The sequence below is a fragment of the Rousettus aegyptiacus genome, unplaced genomic scaffold (assembly GCF_014176215.1).
Source record: "Rousettus aegyptiacus isolate mRouAeg1 unplaced genomic scaffold, mRouAeg1.p scaffold_m13_p_1, whole genome shotgun sequence".
NCBI lineage: Eukaryota > Metazoa > Chordata > Mammalia > Chiroptera > Pteropodidae > Rousettus > Rousettus aegyptiacus.
In genome coordinates this window covers 25,271,820-25,297,511 of record NW_023416284.1, presented here as the reverse complement: position 1 = coordinate 25,297,511, position 25,692 = coordinate 25,271,820, and the positions used below count along the sequence as shown (strand labels likewise).

General features: G+C 44.7%; 1 protein-coding gene, 1 non-coding gene and 1 pseudogene across 15 annotated transcripts; 2 read left to right on the top strand and 1 right to left on the bottom strand.

Annotated features, from left to right (window-relative positions):
• Positions 1 to 396: 396 nt before the first annotated feature.
• Positions 397 to 25,594, top strand: PABPC4 (poly(A) binding protein cytoplasmic 4). Of its 14 annotated transcripts, XR_004954396.1 has the most exons (21): positions 398 to 1,537; positions 4,898 to 5,091; positions 5,843 to 5,958; positions 7,198 to 7,337; positions 7,700 to 7,794; positions 8,467 to 8,604; positions 9,251 to 9,346; positions 11,277 to 11,549; positions 11,844 to 11,931; positions 12,074 to 12,193; positions 12,695 to 12,781; positions 12,876 to 13,003; positions 14,144 to 14,237; positions 14,350 to 14,480; positions 14,667 to 14,726; positions 17,998 to 18,093; positions 18,223 to 18,288; positions 18,529 to 18,602; positions 20,107 to 20,133; positions 21,379 to 21,477; positions 23,757 to 23,769. XR_004954396.1 is itself a non-coding variant. In XM_016140095.2 (19 exons), the coding sequence occupies exons 1-19, from the start codon at positions 1,345 to 1,347 to the stop codon at positions 25,592 to 25,594; spliced, it is 2,337 nt and encodes a 778-aa protein (XP_015995581.2). In that variant the 5' UTR covers positions 397 to 1,344. The 14 variants fall into 14 exon arrangements, 6 of the variants coding, with proteins under 6 accessions (XP_015995581.2, XP_015995593.1, XP_015995592.1 ...); XR_004954400.1 differs by having other exon boundaries at positions 397 to 1,537; positions 11,844 to 11,916; positions 12,074 to 12,145; positions 18,223 to 18,602; XR_004954397.1 differs by having other exon boundaries at positions 11,844 to 11,916; positions 18,223 to 18,602.
• LOC118606499 lies at positions 9,608 to 9,742 on the top strand. The gene has a single exon (XR_004952463.1). It is a non-coding gene; the product is annotated as a small nucleolar RNA SNORA55 (small nucleolar RNA).
• Positions 10,936 to 11,054, bottom strand: LOC118606138 (annotated as a pseudogene).
• Positions 25,595 to 25,692: the final 98 nt, after the last annotated feature.

Below are 25,692 nucleotides of genomic sequence, written 5' to 3'. Positions count from 1 at the left end.
TGCCTGAGGATTCAACTCTGTCAGTATTCTGAAACTTCAGAATGTCTTCTATATTTGGGTCCAAACATTTACATATTGGAACACCAATTATATAATTATAATTTATTTTGTCATCTTTATCTTACAGTTAAGCCATACATTGTTTATAAACACTATGCGTGTGAGTGGGTTAAATTATCTGTGGGATCTATTCCTGGAGGGCGTGTTGGTTTTCAATCCAGTACTCAGGTGGCCCCGACCCTTGGGTCTGGCACAGGTTCCCGCGGAGCGGTCCTCCGCGCGCCAGAGGTCGCTGTGGCGCCCCGAGGCCGCGCCAGGTCGCTCTCGCGTGGCCGCCCCGCCTCGGGCCCCCGGGCCGAGTGGGCGGGCACGACTGCGCCCAGGTCGCGAGGCGCCCTTCGACCAGCAGCGCCCGGGGCGGGCGGGTATAAATGGAGCGGTGGCTCCCCCAGCCGCCTCTCTCCGCCCCGGGTCGCCGCAGCTTCTGCTGCTTTCGGGCTCAGTAGCCTGAAGAAAAAAAGAGAAAAAGATTAAAAAAAAACCCGAAAACGCTTTAAAATCTGAAAAAAAAAGGAAAAGAGAGAAAGAAAAAGCTAATCCTCCTCTGGAGAACCCGCAGGGAAGTCACTTTTGCACGCTTCCGGCCTGCCCGCACCCGCTGTCCCCGCTGTCGCACCTGGGCGTCTTTCGGCCCCTGTCCGTCGGTCCGGTGGTGAGCCGCCCGCGTCCACGCGCCTCCACTCCGGCCACCCGTCCGCGCCGCGTGGCAGCCCCGCGCCCCCGCCCCCCGCGCCGGCCTCCCCGCGCACCACGTGTCCGCGCTGCCCTTCGCGGCCCGGCGTGGAGGCGGCTGCGCGCTCAGCCCCGGGGCTCGCCGAGTCGGCACTGACAAATATTTTGTTTCCCTCTTCCCTTGGCTGCTGTAATCTTAAACCGCCAGGAGCCCGAGGCCTATATTTATAAAGAAACGCGTGTCCTGGAGGCCGCGTGGGCACCGTTTGGTTGCCGCTTGAAGAATTTTTATAATTTGGAGGGGAGTATTCATTTTAATTTTTTTTTTTTTTAATTTGGAGCTTCAGACCAGGACAGCTGAAAATTACAGACTCCCAGGGAGGGCCATATTGTTTTTGAGAGCCTTTTGTCTGCAGTCTTGCAGTCTCGAACGAGCTGTCCCTGAACTCCTCTGCCCGCTCCTGTCTCTGAGCCTACTCCAGCTTCTCTCAGCTTCACTCTGCCACCTGTGAGCCGCGGCCCGGGCCCGGCTCCGAGAAGAGCCCTTTTTGTCCTGTGTGGTTCCTGTAAGAAGTCCTCCTGGCGGGGCTTGGGGTAGTGGGGGCTGGGGAGATGAACGCTGCAGCCAGCAGCTACCCCATGGCCTCCCTGTACGTGGGTGACCTGCACTCGGACGTCACCGAGGCCATGCTGTATGAAAAGTTCAGTCCTGCTGGGCCTGTTCTGTCCATCCGGGTCTGCCGCGATATGATCACCCGCCGCTCCCTGGGTTATGCCTACGTCAACTTCCAGCAGCCTGCTGATGGTGAGTAGAGCTGTGTCTACAAAATCCCATGGGCCCTAGGAGTCATCCTCTCTGCAGGTCCCTACCCACCATGGACGGCATCATGACAGCACGTTGCCACAGAAGCCATAGTAGGGAACAGGATGCAGGGGTTGAGGACACGGGATCCTGGCATCAGATGACCAGAGTTTCAGTCTTGCTTCCACCACTTGCTAACTGGGTGACCTTGGGCTAATCAGTGGTGGCAGTGGGGTTGGAGCCCATGGAGGCGGTAAAACGGTTTCAGAGGGAAGTTTCTGTCATTTCATGGTATATATGGTCTTGCTTCAATGGGGCTGGGTTGTTAGAGACACTTGCTGGTCAGTGGGAGTGGGTTCATGCCCCTTACAGGCCTGCCAGAAAGGCAGGACAATTGAAACAATTCCTGCAAAAATTTTACATTGCAAAGCTGCTGCCCTGTTCCCTATCTTTACTCTGGACTGAGTCTGTTTGACTTGGTGCTGATAAGGGGTCTTTCAGGGCAGGTAGGAAACAGAGAAACATTTCTGTACATTAAACTTGAGCAGGCACTTATGTTAACACCACAAAAGCAGCTTGTGCCAGGCCAGCTAGCTCCCTGGTCTGTGTGTTTGCCAGTGGGATGATTTGTTCTCTGGACAAAACCCTGGGCTGTGGAGAATGTTCTCCAGGTAGTCTGGGGAAGTGAGGCTTGGAAATCTGCTGGGCTGGTAGGTATTATTGTCTCACCTGTGAACAGTGCTTTCCACTGGTGAAAACCATCCCATCTGAAGAAAAGACTCCTGAGAAGGAAAAGAAACTGTAAAAGGTTGGAGGCTAAGCTGAGACTACTAGTGTAGTGTTCTGCAAGCCCAAATTGGGCCTTAGTTTGGAGTGGCGAGGTATGCTGCAGGCGTGGCAGGAGTGAGGCCAGAGGAAACCTAATCAGGAGCTGCACGTGACTCCAGATTAAAAAGGAACAACTGTGGAGATCATTACTGGGAGAAACAAGTCATTCTGTGGCAAAGGATCTCCAGGTCTCTATTTTTGTCCCCACTTTGTTAACTGTCCGTGAAGCACAGAGAATATCACTTGCCCAGGATGCAGCTGAGACCAGAGAATTCAACTTGTTGAGAGACATGGGACACAAGGCAGTGCTCCCCACCAGTTCAGTGTACTCTGAGCTGACTTGTGTCTGGCCACAGGGCACAAAGAAGGTAGCTGAGTGTGACCTTTTTATGGGGGGCAGTGGGTACATTGGCTTTTGTCTTCTTTCTTGACTCTTCTGAACAAAAGTCTTGTCACTTAGAGATAGTAGCAGAAGCCATTGGTCAGTGTGTGTGCCAACACATACCTCTGTAGGACCTTTCCTTGCTATAAATAAGTGCAACCAGATTTGTCAGACTAAGCTCTGACTTGCTCTCTGCAGCGCTGTCTGGAAATAGAAGAGGAGCTGTGTTGAAATGGGTTCCTTCGCTACTAATTAATGAAACAGTTTGGGGTTCCAGACTTTAGCTTTCAGCTGGCCTTCACAAGCAAACTCTTCTGTGCCTGGACTTTTCCTGACTTGAATCTGCCCTGTCTCCCTTTTCCTGACCTCCCCTCCCACACTGAGGAGCCAGCCCACTTGAGGAAGGTGGGAAAGGTAGTTGGAAATGAGTGAAAAGAAGATACTCCCTTGGCTGGCTGGGCAGCTAAGCTTGTAGAAGGGCAATTAGGGAATTTAGTCCCTCTTTTAGGTGGGATGGTGTCTTGAGGCTGGAAATGCCCCAACCCCATCCCTTGATGGAGCACATTCTGGGAGAAAGAAAAAACATCGCAAAAGGGAAAGTGGCCACCAGCTCTGGGTCCTTGTTACTACCAGTGATGGGAAGTGTTCTGGCCAGCAGATGATGATACATTTTCGCTTCTTGTCCTTTAAATGGTCTCCACGGTACACACATGGGAACCTAAGGAACCAAGGCGCTTGGGTGGAAAACTTGGTTGGGCACAGCATTCAAAGTCCTGGAATTCCTTAGAAATCGGATTAAGGGTTCAGAAGATCTGGAAACCAGGTGCAGAGCCTACCTGCACTGTCTACTTAAGTAGAAAGGTGTTGCGTTTTTCTTTGATAATGCTAAGAACGTTTCTGTGTGTGACCATTAGTATTTATCATTTTGGTGATTGAGACTTTTTTGTCTGAGTCAATTTTTATTCTCAAATTGAAGATATAAAACTGGGCTGAATTCAGGGATTGCACATTTTTCCCTATCAGTTGCTCACATGTTTTGTCATTTGTCTCATAGACGGATGAGAGCTAGTTGATAATTTTGATGCAATACCTTACTGAAAAAAAGAATCAGAAAATCTGGTATTAGTTTTTAAATCACTAGTTAGCTGTACCTCTTAGACACCTGAACATGTTTGTTCATTTTATAAAATGGTTTTCACCCATTCCACCATGACATAGATAGGCTGTAGTGTCTTTTTATAAATGATTTAAAAAAGCTTAGTCACATAGGAGGTACAGTAGTCCCCTCTTGCCCCTCTTGCTTGTTTTGCTTTTTGCAGTTTCAGTTACTCGCAGCCAACTGTAGTCCGAAAATATTAAATGGAAAGTTCTAGAAATAATTCATAGTTTAAAATCGTGTGCCATTCTGAGTAACGTAATGAAATCTTGTGCCATCCTGCCTGGGACGAGTCATCCTTTGTCTAGCATATCCATGCTCTATATACTACCTGCCAGTTAGTCACTTAGGTGTCTCAGTTATCAGATTGGATCTACTGGGGGTATGCAGTGCTTGTGTTTGAGTAACCCTTATTTTACTTAGTAATGGCCCCAAAGTGCAAGAGTAGTGATGCGAGCAATTCAGATATGCCAAAGAGAAGCCATAAAATACTTTAAGTTTTTCTTTAAGTACAGTATAATAAGATATTTTAAGACAGACCTCATTCTTAGAACTTTCATTGCAGTGTATTGTGATTGTCCATTTTATTGTTAATCGCTTACTGTGCCTAAAAAAATTTCGTCATGTATTATGCATAGGAAAAAGCATAGTATATATAAGGTTTGGTACTATCCTCGGTTTTAGGCATCCACTGGAGGTCTTGGAACACATACCTCACCACTGAATTATCATTTGATCCTGGTGCCATAAAGCCATTTAGATGATTTAGTCTAATCCCCTTAGTGGGGATGAGACTTCTGCCATGAAATCTCATAATTGGCTAGAACTTATTCTACCCTTAGTAGCAACATAGACTAGAGAAATCTGATGCCTTTTAATTTTGAGTTCCCTTTTATCAGAGTGATTACCTTGAAAAGTCCTGGAGTTACCTGTTCTGGGATGGTGGCAGTCATAGGTGACGTTTTAGATCCTTGACTGAAATGTGTTTCTCTTGCAGCTGAACGGGCCTTGGATACCATGAACTTTGATGTGATTAAGGGAAAGCCAATCCGCATCATGTGGTCTCAGAGGGATCCCTCTTTGAGAAAATCTGGTGTGGGGAATGTCTTCATCAAAAACTTGGACAAATCTATAGATAACAAGGCACTTTATGATACTTTTTCTGCTTTTGGAAACATTCTGTCCTGCAAGGTAAACATTGATTAAATGATTTCATCAGATCAATTATTGCATCCTGAAAACAAAATAAATACTAAATGGGAAATGGCCTTGGAATTGGGTGGCAGGCTATAGCAATTTTCAAAATGCTAGAAATGGCTCTGAAAACCTAAAAGTTCCCTATATGTAATCTCGTGCCACAATTCAGCATAACCAGCAGGTGCTTTTATGTCTTTGTTTGTTCTTTCTTCTGCCTGAAATAGCCTTCCTGTCGTTTAACTTTGGAAAGCAGTAAAAGGTTTCTCTTTGGGGATGGGGGTAGGGCAGAGAGGACCAGAACAGGGACTCTGGTTTCCAGGAAGCTGTACATAGTCATTTTAGAAGCATAAATTCATCCTCTTCTTTCTCCATTTACCTGTTCACGTATAGACTTTTGTACAACTTGTGTGGTGATCATTCACATGTCTGACTCCACACTAGACTAAAATCTGTGTGGGCTTAGAAAATGGTTTGTCTTTCTGCAGCAGATCCCAATGTTTTTTAATAAGAAAACATTTGGAATAGAAAGAGCCCAGTAGCGGGCTACCATTTGTAAATGAAACATTACTGGGTACCTGTGCTGTGTTGAGTGTTAGGGAAACCTGACCTGCTGTAGTCTCTTGCTGTTTGACCATGGGTGTGCTAGAGGCCTCAGATGCAGGAGACCCAGAGTAGGAGACCACATGGTTCTCCAATCTTTGGAGCTTCCCAGTGACACTAAAGTGGCCTGCCTTGTATTTGACAGGTGGTGTGTGATGAGAACGGCTCTAAGGGTTACGCCTTTGTCCACTTCGAGACCCAAGAGGCTGCCGACAAGGCCATTGAGAAGATGAACGGCATGCTCCTCAATGACCGCAAAGTGTGAGTGTCCCAGTCCGGAGCAACAGCCATCGCATGAGCCAGCCATGGTCCCACCTCGGTATTAACTGGCACACACAAGGCGGCTACTGGTTCTCTCGGCCCAAGTGTGGCCTGCTCCTACCTCTCCACTCCAGGGCTGGTGAGTCTCCCTGCCGAGCTGTGGCAGCCCTTTTGACTCGCCAAGGTGGGCTTCCTGCCCAAGCCATGGCCTGCCTGCTGCCTATCCCTTAAAAGCATCCAACTGTGGGTTTTGTGAGCATTGGCAACCAGGGCTGGCTGGAAGACAGCTCTAAGCCCACTCTGAGCAGGGGTCTTGGCCAGCGGCAGAGTGGAGAGGGCCCTGGACTGACCAGGAGCTGTATACTAGCTATGTGACCTTGGCCTTTCTGTGACTCAAGTCTGTCCATGGGGTCACTCGCTAGGGATTGATGCCAGATTGTCCCCAGATCTCCATTTGGCTAACTTATGACTCAGTGGCCTTCTGATACAAGGCTGGCTCACCAATAATCTGATTACAATGAAAAATCTTGTCCCATTGTAGAAGATACTGTTCATAATAGACCTTGTTGCTTTAGTGTGAGTATTGCAGAATGGAGGAGGGGATCTTAGCTAAACTATGCAGGGAGAGAAGGGACAGTAAGTCTTGGCTATAACAAGCAAAAATCATTTATTTGTCTTTTGTGTTGTCGAACAGACCAGGGGATGGGTTGGATTGATAATGTGTATGTGTCCAGTGGTCAATTCTTCCAAAGATAGCACTAGAAAGAAAGCTAAAGATTCTCAATGTATGGATACATTTTCCTAATAAGTGTAAACTACACCAAAATGAATAAAGTGAAAAATTAAAGGCAGTTAATTCCAACAATTTCACTCCTAGGATTAACCACTGTTAACAGTTTGGTTTGTATCCTTCCAGACCTTTTCTATGCATTTACATAGATGCACAGAAATGAACGTATTAAAAACATGGTCTTCAGGTTTCTTCACGAAGGCAGTGTGATGTGGTAGGAGTAGCCCTGGTCTGAGCCGGGAACCCTGGGACTGGTCCCTGCAGGACAGTCCTGCCTCTTTCTCTTTCTGTGGGGAGTTGGGCATCTCTGAGCTTGCTCTCTTGGTGGTTGGGTGGGGATTCATGTGTTTTAACTTATCCTGTCAGCCCTTAACCTGCATTCTTTTGGGCCCCCGGAAATCATGTTTTTTTTTCCTTAGAGTGATCACTTTTTTATGGTTTCTTTTTAGGTTTGTGGGCAGATTCAAGTCTCGGAAAGAGCGGGAAGCCGAGCTTGGAGCCAAAGCCAAGGAATTCACCAATGTGTATATCAAAAACTTTGGAGAAGAAGTGGATGATGAGAGTCTGAAGGAGCTGTTCAGCCAGTTTGGTAAGGCAGGTCCTTTGCCCTGTGTGTCCACTTTCACAGTCCACCCGACCTGGATGGAATTCATCTGTTTTTACTTAAGGGATGAGAGCACTTAGACTCATAAGTAAAATACCTTGCACAACAAAGGTCATAGGATAGATAAGATTAGACTCCAAGCCTCTGCTCTTGGCTTTATCCACCTCATTCAAGCCCCAAGGCCATCTCAACAGTGTGGTCAGAATTAGAAGGTCAGGCATGTTGCCTCTTTCTTAAAAATTCATCTGGGTTCAGCAAGAGGTTGCTCCTGTGGGCCCCTGGAGAAGCTTTCTCTCCTTGAGCTGTGGTAGAGATGGTGTTCTAATAGTTCTGTCCTTTGGTAATAGGTAAGACCTTAAGTGTCAAGGTGATGAGAGATCCCAGTGGGAAATCCAAAGGCTTTGGCTTTGTGAGTTACGAAAAACACGAGGATGCCAATAAGGTGAGAGTACAATGAAGGCTGGGAAATATTCGTAGGAAGTGGCCCCAGAGTGTGGGGACAGCCTTGCTAACACAACATGGAGCTGGAAATATCTGAGTATCTAGTAGTGATGCACAATTACTATACTCTAGAATTATTTTCTTAAGGGGTTTTACATGTTAACATACTAGTTTACTGTTTTCAAAACACTTAGCACATACCTGTCACTTTAGCTGTTCAGCCTTATAGGTTGAGCATAAGACAGGTATTTGTTCCCATTCATAGGTGAGGGAACTAAGAGCCAGAGAGTTGTTGATTTGTTAACAGGTCAACAGCTACTTGTGGGTGAAGCATTGTGCTAAGCCCTCAATATATATCACTTAATGCCCACAAAAGAACTTGATAAATCTAGTGATATCCAGATTATCGAGCTAGGCTCTTGCCTACCATGCTTGTATTTATACAACTATTATTTCCCTATATTATTTGGACCAATAATCCATTTAAATATTAACCCCACTTTACTGATGAGGAAGTGTGAATTTGCTTAGCTGACTTCAGAGACAGAGTGAAGTTAGTTTTTAGCCCTGTAGGGAAGATTTCTTTCTTGGACTCTTAGGTGGGACATGCAGACCTCCAGAGCAAGGCCCCTGCCACCGTGTTTTGTTTTAAAGATACTTATTTCCTCTTTAGGCTGTCGAAGAGATGAATGGAAAAGAAATCAGTGGGAAAGTCATTTTTGTAGGCCGTGCACAAAAAAAAGTGGAACGGCAGGCCGAGTTAAAACGGAAATTTGAACAGCTGAAACAAGAGAGAATTAGTCGATATCAGGTGAGAGGTGGTTTTGGCCCAGCCTGCGAGTGGGATTTACTGTGAAATGCGGCAAAGCACCCTTAATGTTTAGCAGGCTTACTCTTTGGCGTTTTGGAGCCAGTTCTTCCTCTCATTTCTCCCAGAATTGTCAGATTTAAAATGATATGCTTAACAGGTGCAGTAGAAATTCTAGAACGAAAACCAGAGAGATTAATTTTGTTCATTTAGGGACTCCGATCTTGAATCCTCAATCTGTTCTTAATTATGTGGATTTTTTTTTTTTTTTTTAACTTAAATGATACCCCTTTGTTTGGAATGGTGGCAAGAGGAGTTCTGCTGGGGTGAGTGGTCAGCCAGACCATCTATGAGGAAAGGTGATAATAGCGTGTGAATGGATTTGATGCTCCTATCAGAATCTGAGGGGCAGTAGTTTCTCAACTTCAAGCCTGCATCAGAATCCCCTGCATGGCTTGTTAAAACCCAGATTGCTGGGCTTCAGGGTTTTTGATTCATTAGGTTTGGATTCTGGCCTGAGAATTTACATTTCAATCAAGTACTCAAAGATACTGATGCTGCTTGTCTGGGGACCACATTTTGGGAACCACTGTCTTAGGGAATATGTGGGGGTATAGAAGTGCAACTAACAGTGATCCTTCTGCTGCAGGGGGTGAATCTCTACATTAAGAACTTGGATGACACCATTGATGATGAGAAGTTAAGGAAAGAGTTTTCTCCTTTTGGATCTATCACTAGTGCTAAGGTATTTTGTATTGAGGTTCTTAGATTGAAAGCAGAAGTTGTATAATCTTTTAGCAGTTTATTGGCATTTGTTTCATTGAAGGAATAGCATCTAAATTATGTTCATTTTTGAGAGCAGCTACCACATTAATCTAGCAAATTCCTCCTGGCGTTTAATTACCCATTTGAACGTATGTTCTGCAGAATGAGAATTCATTGGGTCGTTACTGTGCTGTCTCCCAAGCACCGTAATACGGAGACGAATCTGACCCGGTCCCTCTCTGCACCTGAATCTTTCCCATTCTTTGCTGCTTTGTGCTGGTGTGGGGACAGATGGTGCAACAGTAAGAGCAGAGGAAATCCAGACGGGTTATTTTCCATTTGTCTTGGGGCCTGTCTCTACAACTCTGCCACACTTTATCCCTGAACAAAGGTATTTTGAGGATTTTAAAGTCAAGGAATTTTGGTCCTTGAGCAAGAGAATACTGATTACATGAGGATAGTGTACTATGTGTCCTTGGCTCTTTGAGAGTGTGATGAGAACTGATGGCATCTGAAAGTTTTGGGTCATAGCTTGATGCAGACACTAGTCCTGCTCAGCAGAGGTGCAGTAGATGTCACAAAGTCCTTTAGGTGATGAGGGGGGAGGCCAGCTGGTTCAGTAAAGACTAGGTGACGGTGCCCTGGCCCTTAGCTTAAGTCACTCTCAGCCTGGAAGCAGCAGCATCAGGGTATCAGGGAATTGATCAGAGGTTCCCGGGGGGTGTTTCTAGTTTCTTGCCCTTTCTTATCACCCCCTTGATGGGCTTCCATCAGTGCAAGGAATGCTAGTTTCTCCTTGCTTATCAGCACAGAAGTCAAGTTGGCATTCGTAAGAAGAGGACAAAAAAACCATATCTTGAAATTTCACAGGTATCATTTTTAAGATCAAGGTGACACACACGTACTTTATTGGCTCACCTCATTGGTAGAGAGTTGTTGGTTTGATACACATCTTTACTTCCATGTCCTCCACTTCAGTAGGCTCTCCAGGCAGTGAGCTAAGACAAACAATGGCGCCAAGAACACAGTCATATATTGCTATCAATGCTTCTGAAGAGGTAGGCCAGGGAAAGCAGTAAATAACATTTTCAGTTGAGAAAAAGAGCTATTTGTGAACAACCAACTATCTAGAAAAGGAGTACCCAAACCAGTAGACAGGCTTTGTAGCTATTTACCTTAGTGTATAGCACAACATTGAGGCTCAGAGAAGGCAAGTTAAGTGATTTGTTCAGGAGGAATTTGCAGAGCTGGGTCTAGAATCCAACTGTCTCCCAGTTGGTCATTTTTCTGCTCTGTTATTTCCATTGAATTAATGATGGCAGTCATTGGTTTTAACTCCTGTGGTATTTTAAAAGCATATTCTAATTGTGCTAAGAGCTTATTAAAGTTTTATTTACTAAAGCCTTAGGCAGAAATTGTTCTGCAGTTAAATTGCTTGATAATACTGTTCAGCTCTCTTGTGGGTACCTAGATGTAGCTATACTGCTAGGTATCAGGAAACATCTTTGGGTTCTTGGATTAACCATTAGCCATGTCATAGTGTTCGGGAACTTTTTTTTTTTTTTTAAACACCTACAGCACCTAGTCTTCCTAGGTGGTTTCCCATCCAAGTACTAACCAAGCCCAACCATGCTTAGCTTCCGAGATCAGATAAGATCAGGCACATTCAGGGTGGCATGGCTGTAGACTTGTGTTTGGGAACGTTAGAGTCACCTGGGTATCTAACAAAATACCTAGGTCCTACCCTTAGAGAGCTATGACTTAATTGGCCTGGGGTACATGCTGGGACGGGGCTGAGAACCCCTCTTCTAGAAATGGTGATTCTTGCAGCAGAACCTAGGTTTTCTGGCTCTTCATAGCTGCCCCAACATAGAACACCTTTTTCTTAAGAAGCTGGTCTCTTTTTGTAGGTAATGCTGGAGGATGGGAGAAGCAAAGGGTTTGGCTTTGTCTGCTTCTCATCTCCTGAAGAGGCAACCAAAGCGGTCACTGAGATGAATGGACGCATCGTGGGCTCCAAGCCACTGTATGTTGCCCTGGCCCAGAGGAAGGAAGAACGAAAGGCTCACCTGACCAACCAATATATGCAGCGGGTGGCCGGAATGAGAGCACTCCCTGCCAATGCCATCTTAAATCAATTCCAGCCTGCAGCTGGCGGCTACTTTGTGCCAGCAGTTCCACAGGTGGGTCTGCTATAAGTTCATGGCTCTTTGGAGCTTGCCCACTCACAACAGCTTGTGTAGTCTGCAGTCGTTGGGAGAGGGGTTATAGGATATCAGAATTCTAGAATGTCAGAGTAAGGGTCCTTAAGGTAAAATGAAGAAAGACTTATTCGTGGTCACATACACAGGCAATGGTAAAGAATCCCCACTGATTTCCCCCAAATAATTAGCCAGGGCCTGGTAGTGAGTTGAAGTATTTCTGTAGTGTAGACTCAGATCCTTAAAATGAAGAGGCTTGGGTGCTCTTTCTTACAGGCTCAGGGAAGACCTCCATATTATACACCTAACCAGTTAGCACAGATGAGGCCTAATCCACGCTGGCAGCAAGGTGGGAGACCTCAAGGTAGGTGGTGGGGAACAGGGATTTGATCACCCAGAATATATCTACCCTGGCCTCCCCTGCCTCTCCTTGCTCCCTCTGAGGTGCAGCCTAGGTTCTGACCCACATCCTTCATCAGTGATGTGCAATTTTTGTCTTTCACCAGGCTTCCAAGGAATGCCAAGTGCTATACGCCAGTCTGGGCCTCGTCCAACTCTTCGCCATCTGGCTCCAACTGGTAATGCTCCGGCCTCTCGTGGCCTCCCTACTACCGCTCAGAGAGTCGGTGAGCAAAATGGCCTTGAGAAGTGTGGCCTGGGGAGGAGGGAGTCAGGATAACTAGGCTTTGCCCAGGGTTGGTCACTTTGCTGGGCTCATCTTCTAGCCCTGGTTCTGTAATCTTAGCTGTGTGCTTAGGTAGGTACTTAAGGGGCAAAGAAATAACATTCTAGGAGTGTTGGCTACTTTTAAGAGTCTTTGCTCATCGGCGACACGTGTGAAAGAGGTTTATTGTAGAACTCTCTTAGCTGTGTGACTACAGAGGCAGCCCATTCTTTTGGATGGATTTGGAAAAGTTAAGGAAATGTTTTTTATTTTTTCAGACTATGTTCTGTATTCTGAGAGGTGGAAAGTTGTATGTTATCTGTTGGCTGTTCCTTGAAAGTAGCTGTAGAGGCCCTATGTGTGATGTGTTGTGTGAACATGCTTTGGAATTTCTTCTTCCGTGGGACGTGGCCAGTTGGACATCTGCTGCCAACACTGATGTGCATTTGCTGGTCTGTTGTAGGGTCTGAGTGCCCGGACCGCTTGGCTATGGACTTTGGTGGGGCTGGTGCCGCCCAGCAAGGGCTGACTGACAGCTGCCAGTCTGGAGGTGGTATTGGATGCACACAGAATGGGGAAAGATGGGATTTGACGGGTCTTTGCCCAGACTGATGGGCTTTAATTTTACTTGTTCTTTTCCTAAGGTGTTCCTACAGCGGTGCAGAACTTAGCACCTCGTACTGCTGTGGCCACTGCTGCTCCTCGGGCTGTTGCACCTTACAAGTATGCCTCCAGTGTCCGCAGCCCTCACCCTGCCATACAGCCTTTGCAGGTGAGGTCCACCACACAGAACACTAAAAGGATTTCCCCAGTTGCCACACTATTTAAAAGATGCCTTGCTTTGATTCCATCAACAGGTATTAAGTGGCTGCTCTGTGTCAGGGTGTTGTGTCCTGTGTAATGACACTGCCTTTGAGGAGCTCTAGTGGGAGAGAAGGCTTGCAAGTGTTCTTCCCAGTAGCAGGTCACTCAGGAATGCCCCAGAAGAGATGTCCAATGATTCCTGCTCTCCTTTTTACAATATACATGTGCTCATATAGCTCTTCGAGCTTTCATTTCACTCTCACCTCCACTGGCTTAGTTGATCCTTAGCTGCTCTTCAAGGTGATAAGTACATTAAGGCAGGAAAGAACTTTATCTTTCAGAAAAGTTCAGCTTTAGAGGTGTTGAGTTGGGGTCGAGGAGTTGGAACCAGATAGCAGATTTTCTAAGCTGGAACCTGCTATCTCTGGAGCTATGCCTCCCAGGCAAGCCACGGTGCAACTAGTTTGTTGAAAAGCTTAGTAGCACTTTGCGTGGAGTAGCCACACTCAGCCTTGTGATCAATCCATGAGCTGCTTCCTCCTGCTCCATGCCAAGTTTGATATTTCCCAAAACTTGCTATGTGAAATATTTTTTGCATACAAGGCTCTACTTTTAGGACTATGACTAGCATTGACATTGCATGTTGAGGTTCTCAAGCATCTGATATAATATTTGCTACAGTAAAGATGATGTAGGGTGTAATTATAAATTGTTTGATAATCACACCTTTTTCCTCTAGGGAATTCACCCTAGAGGAAAACTAATTTTCAGGAAAAGGCTACACATACAGATGTCCTCTATACCTTATTTATTAACAAGGTTTCGAATTCTTGGGTAACCTTGGGTAAATTATAAGCATTTTAGGTTTTATTGTTTGTTTCTCTTCCCTTTAATTGCGTGCTGTTATTGTAATTGGCTGTTTTATGCCCACACCAGTGTGTCCCTCACCTCACCTTGTCCATCCCTTAACACTGCAGTTAGTTCCTTGATGGCAATTACAGACCTCTGTCTCTTTCACACAGAGTTTCAGATGTCGAATGGTCAGCCTCTTGACCACTGTTAAGTTTCCTTTACTTCATGCTAACCCACTGCCTCTCCTGGTTCCCAGGCACCTCAGCCTGCAGTCCATGTGCAGGGCCAGGAGCCTCTGACCGCCTCCATGCTGGCTGCAGCACCCCCCCAAGAACAGAAGCAGATGCTGGGTGAGTGACCTATGTGCTTGTGAAAGGGGCCAGAGCCTGGTACTGACCTGGACACTAGTGTCCATTCTTTACTGAGATTAGACCTGGTTTTTACTTAAGTATCTTCCCACAGGAGAACGTTTGTTCCCACTCATCCAAACCATGCATTCAAATTTGGCTGGAAAGATTACAGGAATGCTGTTGGAGATTGACAACTCCGAGCTGCTGCACATGCTAGAGTCCCCCGAGTCTCTCCGCTCCAAGGTGAGCCAATTGGTCCTCGGACCCTGTGACTTAAGTTCAGGGGGAGGATGACAGATAGCCTCGGACCCCTAGGAATTGCAGAGAGAACGGGCTACTGTAGTATGGGTATTTGTGAAAGTGATCACCAGGAGAAGGGGTGGAGGGGCTCTTCTTAGTTGTCACTGACCACCTAGAGATTTCTCACAGGTGGATGAAGCTGTGGCGGTTCTACAGGCTCATCATGCCAAGAAAGAAGCTGCCCAGAAGGTGGGCGCTGTTGCTGCTGCTACCTCTTAGACAAGGAAAAACCGTATGTCTGGCTATTTTTGTTTTCTGCAATGGTTTTGATATGTGGACAGTGTGTAAAGATTAGGGACAATGTGTAAAGCCATGTTTCTGCCTTTTAACCTGATAACTTGGGCAGGCTGTCACTTGGGTTTTTTTCTGTCATCTGAATGAGTTAATAAGGAGAAAAGTACAGATTGTGAATTACAAGGAACAAACAACAGTTTTCTCAATAAAGAGCATGTAGTTAGGAGTTCTGTATGGCTTTTCCTTTCTTGATGGTTATAAGCATACTTCTCAACAATCACCTTTTTTGTTCTGGAATGATGACATATACCAATGTCGTAAACATCCCACAGCTGCATTTCTATGAGCATCTTCCTGGTTTGGCTTGAGATTGGTGAGGTCAGCCACTGCTTAGCTCTGGGAACACAGTGGTCACAGGACTTGGTGTCAGAGTGGGAGAGACAGACACACACTTGACCAGTTACAGGGTGTGTTCCAGTTGACTTCTGGGCTTGGGAACCATGGCCCCTATCTGCACGGGACTGGGTGAGTGAAGCTAAGCTAAGACCTCTGACAAAGACGAGCAGGTGCCTTCAGATGGGGAGAGAACCAAGTGAGCAGAGGCAAAGGGAAAAGTATGTGTGGTAAGGGCTAGAACTACCATTGAGGTTTGAGTTGACTTGGCATAGCAATGGCCTCTTGGACTGTCATTTGGAATTTTAAGCAAGAGAATTGTAAAACTAGATGTATTGAGTACAAAATGGCCTGGAAGGTTGAGGGGTGGGCCCTTACAGACCATAGCTAACCTCAAAATCAGTGGTTCTAAACCAGGAGTGCTCCCTCAGGACATCTGCCAATGTCAGGAGACATTCTGGGTTCTCACAACTGGTGATGTGTCACTGGCATCTAGTGAGGAGAGGCCAGGGATGCTGCTAAACACTTTATCTACACTGCACAGGAGACGGCCTCAACAGAATTTTATCTCGGCCAGAATGTCAGCCCTGAGGTTGAGAAACCCTGCTCTACAATACCTTCTTTTATCATCCAGAGATTTCAGTGAATCTCTGAGGTTCTTTTGATTATTTGTATTGGTGCTTTTCTTTTCAGGATTCTAAAGCCAAATAACCCCTCATGGAATTCAGCTCAAGGTTTGAAGACTTCCTAGCTTGTCCTATGGACCTCAACACCAAGAACCACAAATTGCAAATTTAATAGGTCATTTTGTATCAAAAGGTCAATTATGAAGCACCTAGAATTTTTCAATTAAAAGAATATATCCTCTGGGTTCTGCTGTGACCCAGACAGTGTTAACTTTTTTTTTCTATCGTGGGTCTTGATTCCACCCCTGCCAAATTGGTTTTATTTGATGTACCCAAGTCTTAAGTTTCTCAATAAAGAAAAAATCTCCATAAAACTGCCTCTGTCTTATCTGTTTTACTCTGACCACACAGTTTTATCCTAGAAATCTCTTCTCACTGGAAGTAATTTTAAAATGTAAATAGGATCAAATGAAGTTCTGTATAACCTAGCATCCTTTCCTGACAGTTATAAGCAAGCATTTTATTAGAACATGTATATCAGCCACCATTTAACTTAATGGAACAGGAGTCTGATCACAGCAGACCTTCGGTCTAATGCAGAGTTGGCACATTTCTGGATGTATGATGAGATATGCAGAACTTGGCCCATCCCTCCTTGATGTGTTGGTGGAGGGTTGTCAGTCCCCTCTATCTTCAGGACAATTTGTCCTACATACAGATCAGGAGGTCCAATTGCCCAGATTCTACAACTAGTTTCTTTTGGCAGGTTGTGGAAGGCTTGGGAGATAGGTCTGAGTGACGAAAGCAAACAAGTGCTGAAGTCCTAAGTGTTTTGTGGTTCCTTTAGTCTTCAAATTGACCATAACCTGGCTAAGGTCAACCAGTCTACTTGCCCTCCCTGTCCTCCAGGAACACTTCCTTTTCTCCTTCCTTGAGCTTGGCAGGCAGTCCTTCTGCAGGTCCTTCCGCAGTCCCTTGGCTTGGAATGTACCTACTTTTAAGAGGGCTCCCCTTAACTAATGTAAAGGCGCAATCTACATTGATCCCCACCCCATTTCCTGATGACCATGGTTACCGCGGCTGTAACTAGCAGGACCTGGTCTCATGCGGCAGCATCTGCGCTAGCCGGCAAGAGGGCGGGGCGCGGGTGCTGGCTTCCGGCGGAAGAGCCGTGGGGGCAAGATGGCTGCCTCCAAGAGGTGCTCTACGTGGAAGACCCGGTATGGGGGCTACACTGGCGTGGCCTCGATTGAATTGAGTTTGAGGGTGGCCCTAGGTAGTACGCAGCGTCCCAGGCCGGTCTCTTTTGGGGCTTTACCCCCTCAGCCTGGGAACGGCGCTCGCGACCTATCGGCTTCGCGGTCCTAGCGCTGCCGAGAGCCCTTTTCCCTCTGACCTCGTACCTAGAAAAGTAGTGATAATTGTTATTGTGACCTCGGACTGCATCCCAAACTTTAATTTCCATTTATTCCATAAATTTCGCAGACCTGACTCCTTAGATGAAGGTATTCCCAGAATAGCTGGAGAGTTACGGAAGCAGCCTCACCGTGGGGGTTGGCGAACGCTACGATGTAATTGTATGACTGATAGTCATAAAATTGAAGAGGGTCAGGCCAGGGCTTTCAGGGAAAGACCAATACATCTGGAAAGGTGAGGGCAAGCATCCTGGAGGCACTGAGGCCAGAGCTGGCTGTGAAATATCAGGAGGTAGGGAGGCATCCAAAATGGGAGCAAAGCTGTTGCCTGAATGGAGAGCTGCAAGTGCAAAAAGCCCAGAAGGGCGAAGTGGTCTAGCACTTGATGCAAATAGTTTGTGCTGGAACAGTGAGGGAAAAGGAGGCTAGAGAGGTGGTCAGATTACGAAGGTCTTAACATGCCATGCTAAGGAATTTGTGGGCATTGGTGAGCCTTTGGGAATATTAAGCAGGATAGTGATGTAATCAGGTTTGCACTTTGATGGAATCATTCTAGTGGCTGGATATAGGAGTGAGAGAAACGAGGTGGTGAGCCCATATTTAGGAAGCTGTCATAGTGATCTGGTGCTAGATGTAGGTCTAAAGAGGGATGAGGAGAAGTAATTTTGTATACCTGAAAAACTGTAAGGACCGCTCCTTTTCTTCCCTGTGGCTGTCTTGCTAATATTGTTGTAGCAGCATTACCAAGAGTACAGAGGACATTAGTTCAGAAGTTGCTTGGTGTCTTTGCAGGTTGACTTGCAGAATTGGATGACAAAGTTCTTCGTGCTGCTTTTATTCCTTTTGGAGACATCACAGATACTCAAATTCCACTGGATTGTAAAACAGGTCAGTCTTTTTTTTCAGTGTCTCATGTTCAGATTCCTAATGCCAGGGAAGGAACTTGAAAAAAAAAATGTTAAGTTGTGCACTGTGTATATTTGGTATGTAATGAAATTCAGGATAATGTCTCTGTAGGTCAGCATCAGTGGGATCTTGGTGATGGAAAACGATTGTTCTGAGGACAACAACACCAGGATGGTGGTATGATTGGGCAGAAATTTACAGAGATTGACAGTTTGTTGGTTTTGAGGAAAGGCTTTCTCCACGTAGGAACTATTTGGGGGTTTCGATTTCTGATCATTTAATATATAAACTCTGTAGTAAGAATCAATAAGAAGATAGTCTTAGGAAAATCTTAAAAAATCTGAGTGTTGTTTCATACCACCTGCTTGGTAGCTGTACCCCCACCGTATCTGCTGACCAGACTTCCTGTCTTGCCAGCTGTAATTTTAAATAGCAGAGGGCAGCAGGAAAGCTCATCCTCAACAGTGGAGTCTTGGCCGCTGCTCACTTGGGTGAGTTTTCCTTCAGTTGGTATCCCAGATAGAATACATGTTTCTATTTGATCCTTGGTTGTTATTTTTTAAGATAGGAGTTCTAGCCACTTTGTGTGTGACACTTAAACTCTCTGAGCCCTAAGTTCTTCAGTTCTAAAATAAAACGGTAAGACTGGCTTTGGGGGTGCCCTTCTACCTCTAGTTCTAGAAATTAGTAACTCCTATTGCTCTTGTTCTCTCCCAACTAAAATAACTTTTTCTGAAGACAAGCACTGCGCTCCCTTTTTAGTAGTTACCTGAATTGTGAGGTCAGTGCTCTGGATGGTTAATGCTCAATTGGAATGAAAAATTGCTAGATGAACAACTTTTTCTGCTTTCTGTAAGTTTTGTAAACTAAGGTTATCAGAATGCTTGGAAAGTAACTTAAGGCTTAAATTCTGTTGTGGTAGAATTGGATACTACAAAGTTTAAAAATATAGTCACTGTTTAGGTATATTGACTTAAACAAGATATCTTTACTATTTCTGGAAGCTTTGTTAACTAAACCAAGAAAAATCTAAAAATTACATTTTTAATTTTTAAACGACATCCAGATATGGCATGTTTCTCCCTATTGCCTATATATGTAGAAAAGGACCAAGGATTTGCTTCTGTTGAATTTCAGTTGGCAGAAGAAATTTTCCCTGTTTAGTATTTGACTAGTGAGTGTTGCTGTTGTCTTTGGTTAGAAAAGGTGCCACTCTTCATTTGGGTGGATTAAAACAACAGAAATTTATTCACGCAGCTCTGGAGGCTAGAAGTCCAAAATCAAGGTATCGGCAGGGCCATGCTCTGTTTGAAGGCTCTGAGTAGAATCTTTCCTGGTTTCTGGTGGCTCCTGCCAATCCTTGGCGTTCCTTGGATTGTAACTGCATCACTCCAGTCTCTGCCCCTGTTCACATGGCCTTATTTCCTGCATGTATGTGTGTCTTCTTCTTGTAAAGACACCACTCATTGGATTTAGGGCCCACCCTAATCCAGTATGACCTCCTCTTAACTAATTATGCCTGCAAAGACCCTATTTCTAAATAGGATCCCATTCTGAGGCTTGGGTAGATGTAAAATTAGGGGGACACTATTCAACCCTCTATAACGACTTGGTGGTGACAGTTGCCAAGAGACAGGAAATTCTAATTGAAGGAAGGCCTACCAGGCCTGGCTGAAAGTTCCCCTCATGAAGTCAACATGTGGAAGACAGGTCCTACAGAGCCTTCTGACCTGGCATTGCTAGTTCCTGTCCCCTGTGTGTTTCCTCTGTCTCTATAACCTGGGCACACATCGCATACCAGCAGTTCTAACTAGTAGTTAGTACATATTCTTTGTTAAATATGTACATATAATCTATGCAGGAAGGAAGGGAAAATGTATCTTTTCCTGTGCTTGTGCTACTGAGTTTTTATTTAAATGCTAAACTAACTACAAGAAGAGTTGAACTGCAAATTAAACTGCAAACATGAACCTTTCCCTTGTTTTCTTTTGGCAGGATGCTGCAGCTGCAATCGACAACACGGTATGTCTGCTAATCTTTGCTTTTTACTAAAGTTGTTATTTGGTGCTACTTTGCAGTACACAGGACCATCATGCACACACACTGTGTTTCCAGTGTCCACAGTTTCAAAGTTCTATAGGAAGCAAAAGTTGTCATTATTTGAAAGTATTCACTATCCACTGGCCACATATGAAATTAATTCTTATTCAGACATCCTCCCTATTTAACATTTTTATAATTATCAACCATCTTTATTAGCTAGTCTCTCCCTGACTGTTTTATATCTACGTCAGAGATCAGGAAACTACAGTCCATGGGCCAAATCCATCCTGCAGCTGTTTTTGTGTGACCTATGAGCTAACTGGTTCTTATATTTTTAAAGGGTTGTGGGAAAAAAGACTGCAGCAGAGGCTGTATGTAGCCCACAAAGCTTAAAAATTTACTGTCTAAACCTATTCAGAAAGTATGTTGACCTTTAGTCTAGGGCAAATACTGCAAATAGAGTATAAATTAATTGCAAGGTAAAATTGTAAATCTCACATAAGAGGCAAGGTTTCATGAAGTGCCTGAAAGGGATTATGGAAAACTGCTGTCATTGGCTCTAGTCCATTGAAAAGTGACGCTCTTGTAAAGTTAAATCCACTAATAACTGAGGAGTATGACAGGTTGGATGCTTCAAAAGGAAATGATTTGAATTTCTATTGCTGCTGTGACAAATCAGCACAAATTTGGTGGATTACACAATACAAATGTGTTATCTTACAGTTCTAGGCACCAAAAGTTCAAAGTAGGTTCTCTCTGAGCTAAAATCAAGGTGTCAGTAGGGCTGTGTTCCTTGTGGAGGCTCTAGGGGAGATGCTGTTTGCCTTTTCCAGATTCTAGACACCAACCACATCCCTTGGCTTTCAGCCGCTCCCATCTTCAAGCCAGCAATAGCCAGGCGAGTCTTTCTCACACTGTCACTCTGAAACTAGGTGCCTCCCTCTTCACTTGGTGCCCTTTCCACCTTGACAAGGCCTGGGACTTACCTTTTAGCTTCACTTAGTCCTCCTTATCTCATCCACCTCTGCTAAGACCTGGACTTGAAGGTTTGACATTTCCCAGTGAGAACTCTCCCTGCCCTGGGAGTTCCTAAGAGCTAACTGTAGCCTGTGAGAGCCATTTAGTGTGTCTGCTTTGCTGACCAAAGCTGCAAAGAACTGGACATAGCTCATTAGCTGGATGATAGCTTGAATCTCTTACATTCTTTTGATTCTTTCCCTTCAGTTTAGTCAGATAGCGAGTTGTTGAAGAATTTTTCTGGGAAGACTAGAAGAGAGTAAAGAAGAAAAAAGGTCAGAGCTTCCCAGAGCAGAAACACAGAAGGTAAGATTGGAGGCTGTGCTTCAAGAGGAGAGGCTGGCACAGCCACCCAGGGCACTTCTCTTGTGGGTGACGTTGGGTGAATTTAATGGAAAAGCTTTGGGTTTCTCACCCGTGTAGGGCTCTAGGTGTGCTTGGGGATTTGTGATTGCTACTGAGGGGATGTCTGAGATGAGAAAGGACAGTGAGTGACCCTTATCACTGGCATCCGCCATCCTTCTCATCTTTCCCGCTCCCTTACTGAAGACCTTGGCACCAGGCTCACTGTCTTCCTTTTGCTGCCCTGATTCCGGGGAGGCCCCTCCCCTCAGGCTGCATCCAGGTGCAGGTCCTCCCTGCCTCAGAACTTTCTTCTGCATTTTGATACACTGACTTTTACTTCTTGGGATAATTCAGGGACTCCTCCTTTCTCCCGAACAGTTGTGTTTCTCTGTTTTCCTTCCTCAGCCCTTTTCGCCACACTGTTTTTGTGCAGTTTCAGCCACTTTTGTCCCCTGTCTGTGGTTATCACAATCATTCAGTATTCTGATGATTTCCTGGTCTCTAGTCCTAACCCTTACATCTCTCTCCTGAGTCACATATTTCTGCCTGAATGTCTCAGTCATCATAAATAAAGCATATCCCAAGTAAATTTTCTCTTTCCTTTCACTCTGGTCTTCCTGTGTGCCTGATCTTAGTTAATTTTTCTGTTTCCACATAGTCACCCAAACTAGAAATCTCAGTGTTGTCTTAGACCCCCTCATATTTCATGCCTAATACATTGCTATAGCCTGCTAATTTTATCTTTTAAGTCTTACTGAATCTCTACTCTCCTGTTTTGTTCCTGCCACATTTTCTTGGCTTAACTTCTCTCATCCCTCCCGTGAATAATGACAGTAGCTTCCTAACTGGTCTCCCTGCCCCAGGCCTTGCCTTCCTGTCCTGAGCACAGATCTGATGATACCGCTCTCAAGTATTCTAGGGACCCTTCATCTATAGGATTGAGTCCATGCTCCATCATGAAAGAAAGGCTCCCCATGTTCTGACCCTGCTCATCTCTACATTGTATCCCATTTTATATTCTAGGAAACAAGAATTTGTCATTACCTATAAATCTTCATATTTTTGCATAAGCAGTTCCTTTACTTCACATGTCCTTCCCAGCTTTTTTATCTGTATAGTTCCTACTCATCTTTCATAACTGAGCTCAGTTGCTACCTTCTCCAGGGAACTTTTGAGAACCCTCCATCTCAGTGAGATAGGGCCTCTTTTGGGCTTCCATGGCCTCTGAGCTTCTGGAGTACCCTCTATCCTAGCATTTGCTGCATTGTTTTGACATTACTTATTGAGTAAATGTTTATTGCTCAAATGCCAGGCACTGTTCTAAGTGCTTTGCAAATATTTAATACTATTGAGAATCTTTTAAGATAAGTACTATTATTATTCCCAATTCTAGGAGACAAAACTGGAGCGCAGCGAGGTCAAATAACTTGTTGAACCTTACACAGTTTATAAGTGGTGGAGCTGAGATTTGAAGCAAGGCCGTATTGGTCTAGGATCTGTGTGCCTCTCACAGTTGTGGCCACCCTCCCCCACTGGATAGCCAATTCACCAGGGGTAGGAACCATATCTTTTTGCTTAATAAACCTAGTGCTTGGTCTGATAGTTCAGTACCTATATGTTGACCTATCCACACCACAGAGAGGTCAGAGTCAATAGAGTTTTCCATATCAAATAAATGGGAGGATTTGTATTGAATGTGTTATTTAGCCTTGTCTACTTGGAGCACAAAGCAAAGCCTAACCTCCTCCATTGTTTTCTGAGCACTTAGGCCCAAACAGGAAGCCCACTCACTTCTCTTCCATTTCAGCCAATCTATGACTGTGTAGGGTTAGGCACAGAGGAAGAAGGTTATGGGTCCATTTAACTGGACTAAGGTGAGTGGCTTGTGCTGGAGTCTGCAGCTGTTGAGAGTTTTGTATTGTGGGCCAGGAAAATGTTCTTTGACTGCAGAGCAGGTTGAAACAAGCCCAGGTGTCTGAGGGTGAGTGTGATGAGATAACATGCCTGCGGGGCGGGGCTCAAGTTGGGCAGTACAGAGGTCTCTAGATGTCTAGCTGGGTGCTGTGGCCATGGCCTCTTTCTTCTGCAGCCCCATCAGGGCCCAAGGCCTTCCCTGTCAGCACTTCGCTCCAGCCTGCTCACTGCAGTTGGGCTCTGGGCGCATGCTCAGAAGAGTACTCGCTGTCCTACTCAGGGACTCAAGGAGTCCTCTCTAAACTAATGGTGTCTTCCACGCCTAGGGAGAGCCCACTGCAAAAAAGGCCCAGTTGAATCCTCAGGTGTACATGGACATCAAGATTGAGAACAAGCCAACCGGCTGTATCCACGTGCTCCTGCGTTCAGACGTTGCCCCTAGACAGCAGGTGAGCAGGACTCCAGTCAGGTGGGCCAGGAAGCTGGTGGCTGAGCAAGCTGGGGAGGAAGCTACGTGGAATCCTGGGCCCTTGACACTCTTTCTACCTGGGTCTATTTGAGGCATCTTGGATCCCAGCATCTAGTAACAAATAGGGCAAAGCAGGAATTTTTGAAGCTCTATAAAGGCTTATTAGGACCATTAGAAAGAATAAGCAGTTGAAAGTTATTGATTGTTTAAATTACCTTCTGGTTTGGTTTTATTGGCTTTTTTTGGTGTTAATTTTGTTTTGATATATTTTCAAACAGATACATAAAATAATTCTGTAAGACTAGTACTAGGAACTGTCATATGTCCTTTACCCATTTATTAATTTACTTTTTGCCTCCTGTACTTTATTATTTTATTTATTTACATATTTTTTTCCAACCTATACCAGTTGAGAGGAAGTCGAAGACATTATATCCCTTGACTCCTAAACAATTCAGTGTATTTCCTGAAAACAAGATTATTCCCTTACATGATCATAGTACAACTGTCAAAATCAGGAAATTTAACATCAGTACAACACTTAGCTAACCTCCAGGCCATATTCAGATTTCATCAGTCACTGCAATATTGTCCTTTATAGTAGTGTTATCAATTTTTCTTTCTTGATAGGGATTCACACATTGCATTTAGTGATCAAGTCTATTTAGTCTCTCAGTTTTTCATTGTCTTTCTTGATCTTGACATCTTTGAAGAGGACAAGCAAGTTGTTTTAAGATTGTTTTTCCATTTGTCTTTGATACTTCCTCATGATTAGATTTAGATTATGTATTTTGGCAGGAATACCACAGAAGAATGTTGTTTCTTTGTTAGTGCATCATGTAAAGAGGTGCTTGATGCCACTTCCAATATTTGTGATGTTAACTTGGATCGCTTGGTTAAGGAGATCTCTGCCAGATTTTTCCTGGAAAGTTATTATTCTTAAGGTTGTAAATTAAAAGTCAAATTTTTTTCCCCTCACTATCTGCAGCCCATCTCCTAGAGGTAACTACTATTTATTGACAGTTTTTGTATTTCACGTTTTCTTAAATATGTTACTGCTACTTGATTTTATTTTCAGTTTTTGGCTATTTTAGGTTAGTTTTTCTGGGAAACAGACTCATGGGGATTTGTATGAAAGAAGTCAATTGGAAATTGATCTCGAACAACTCTTAATACTTATAATTTTTTTCTTTACATTTAGATATATGATCCATTTGGAATTTATTCTTGCAATGGGATGAGGTGTGGGTCCAATTTCACCTCTTTTAAATGCTTATTAATTTGTTTCCACACCAGTTTGTAAAATGTCTGTCTTTGCCCTGGTGATATTAAGATGCCAACGTCTGTGAAATACTGAATTTCCACATGTTCCTGGGTCTGCATCTGGACTGTCTGTTCTGTTGTCCGGTCTATTCAGTCTGTTTGTGTGCCAGTCTCACACTAAACGTTTAACTCAAATAAACATAACATGTATTTTTTTAGATTCTGAGAGCTAGAGTGTTAACTATCCAGTTAGAAATTTTTTTACTTCAGCACTTTGCTCTTTCTCAAACCCAGAGAATTTCCGTTGCCTGTGCACCCTCGAGAAGGGCTGTGGCTTCAAGGGGAGCAGCTTCCACCACATCATCTCCAGTTCATGTGCCAGGGCGACGATTTCACGAACCACAGTGGCACTGGGGGCAAGAAGTTCAATGATGAGAACTTTATCCTCAAACACAGGACCAGGTGGGACCTGATCAGTGAGTGGTGACAATTGGGGCCAGGCTGGGGCAGGATGGCTGTGCAGGGTGGAT

Coding starts and splice junctions, on each gene's coding strand:
- PABPC4 (XM_016140095.2), top strand. CDS start 1,345: ATGAACGCTGCAGCCAGCAGCTACCCCATGGCCTCCCTGTACGTGGGT. Junction 5,959..7,197: donor CTCCTCAATGACCGCAAAGT/GTGAGTGTCCCA, acceptor GTTTCTTTTTAG/GTTTGTGGGCAGATTCAAGT. Junction 12,194..12,694: donor TACTACCGCTCAGAGAGTCG/GTGAGCAAAATG, acceptor GGTCTGTTGTAG/GGTCTGAGTGCCCGGACCGC.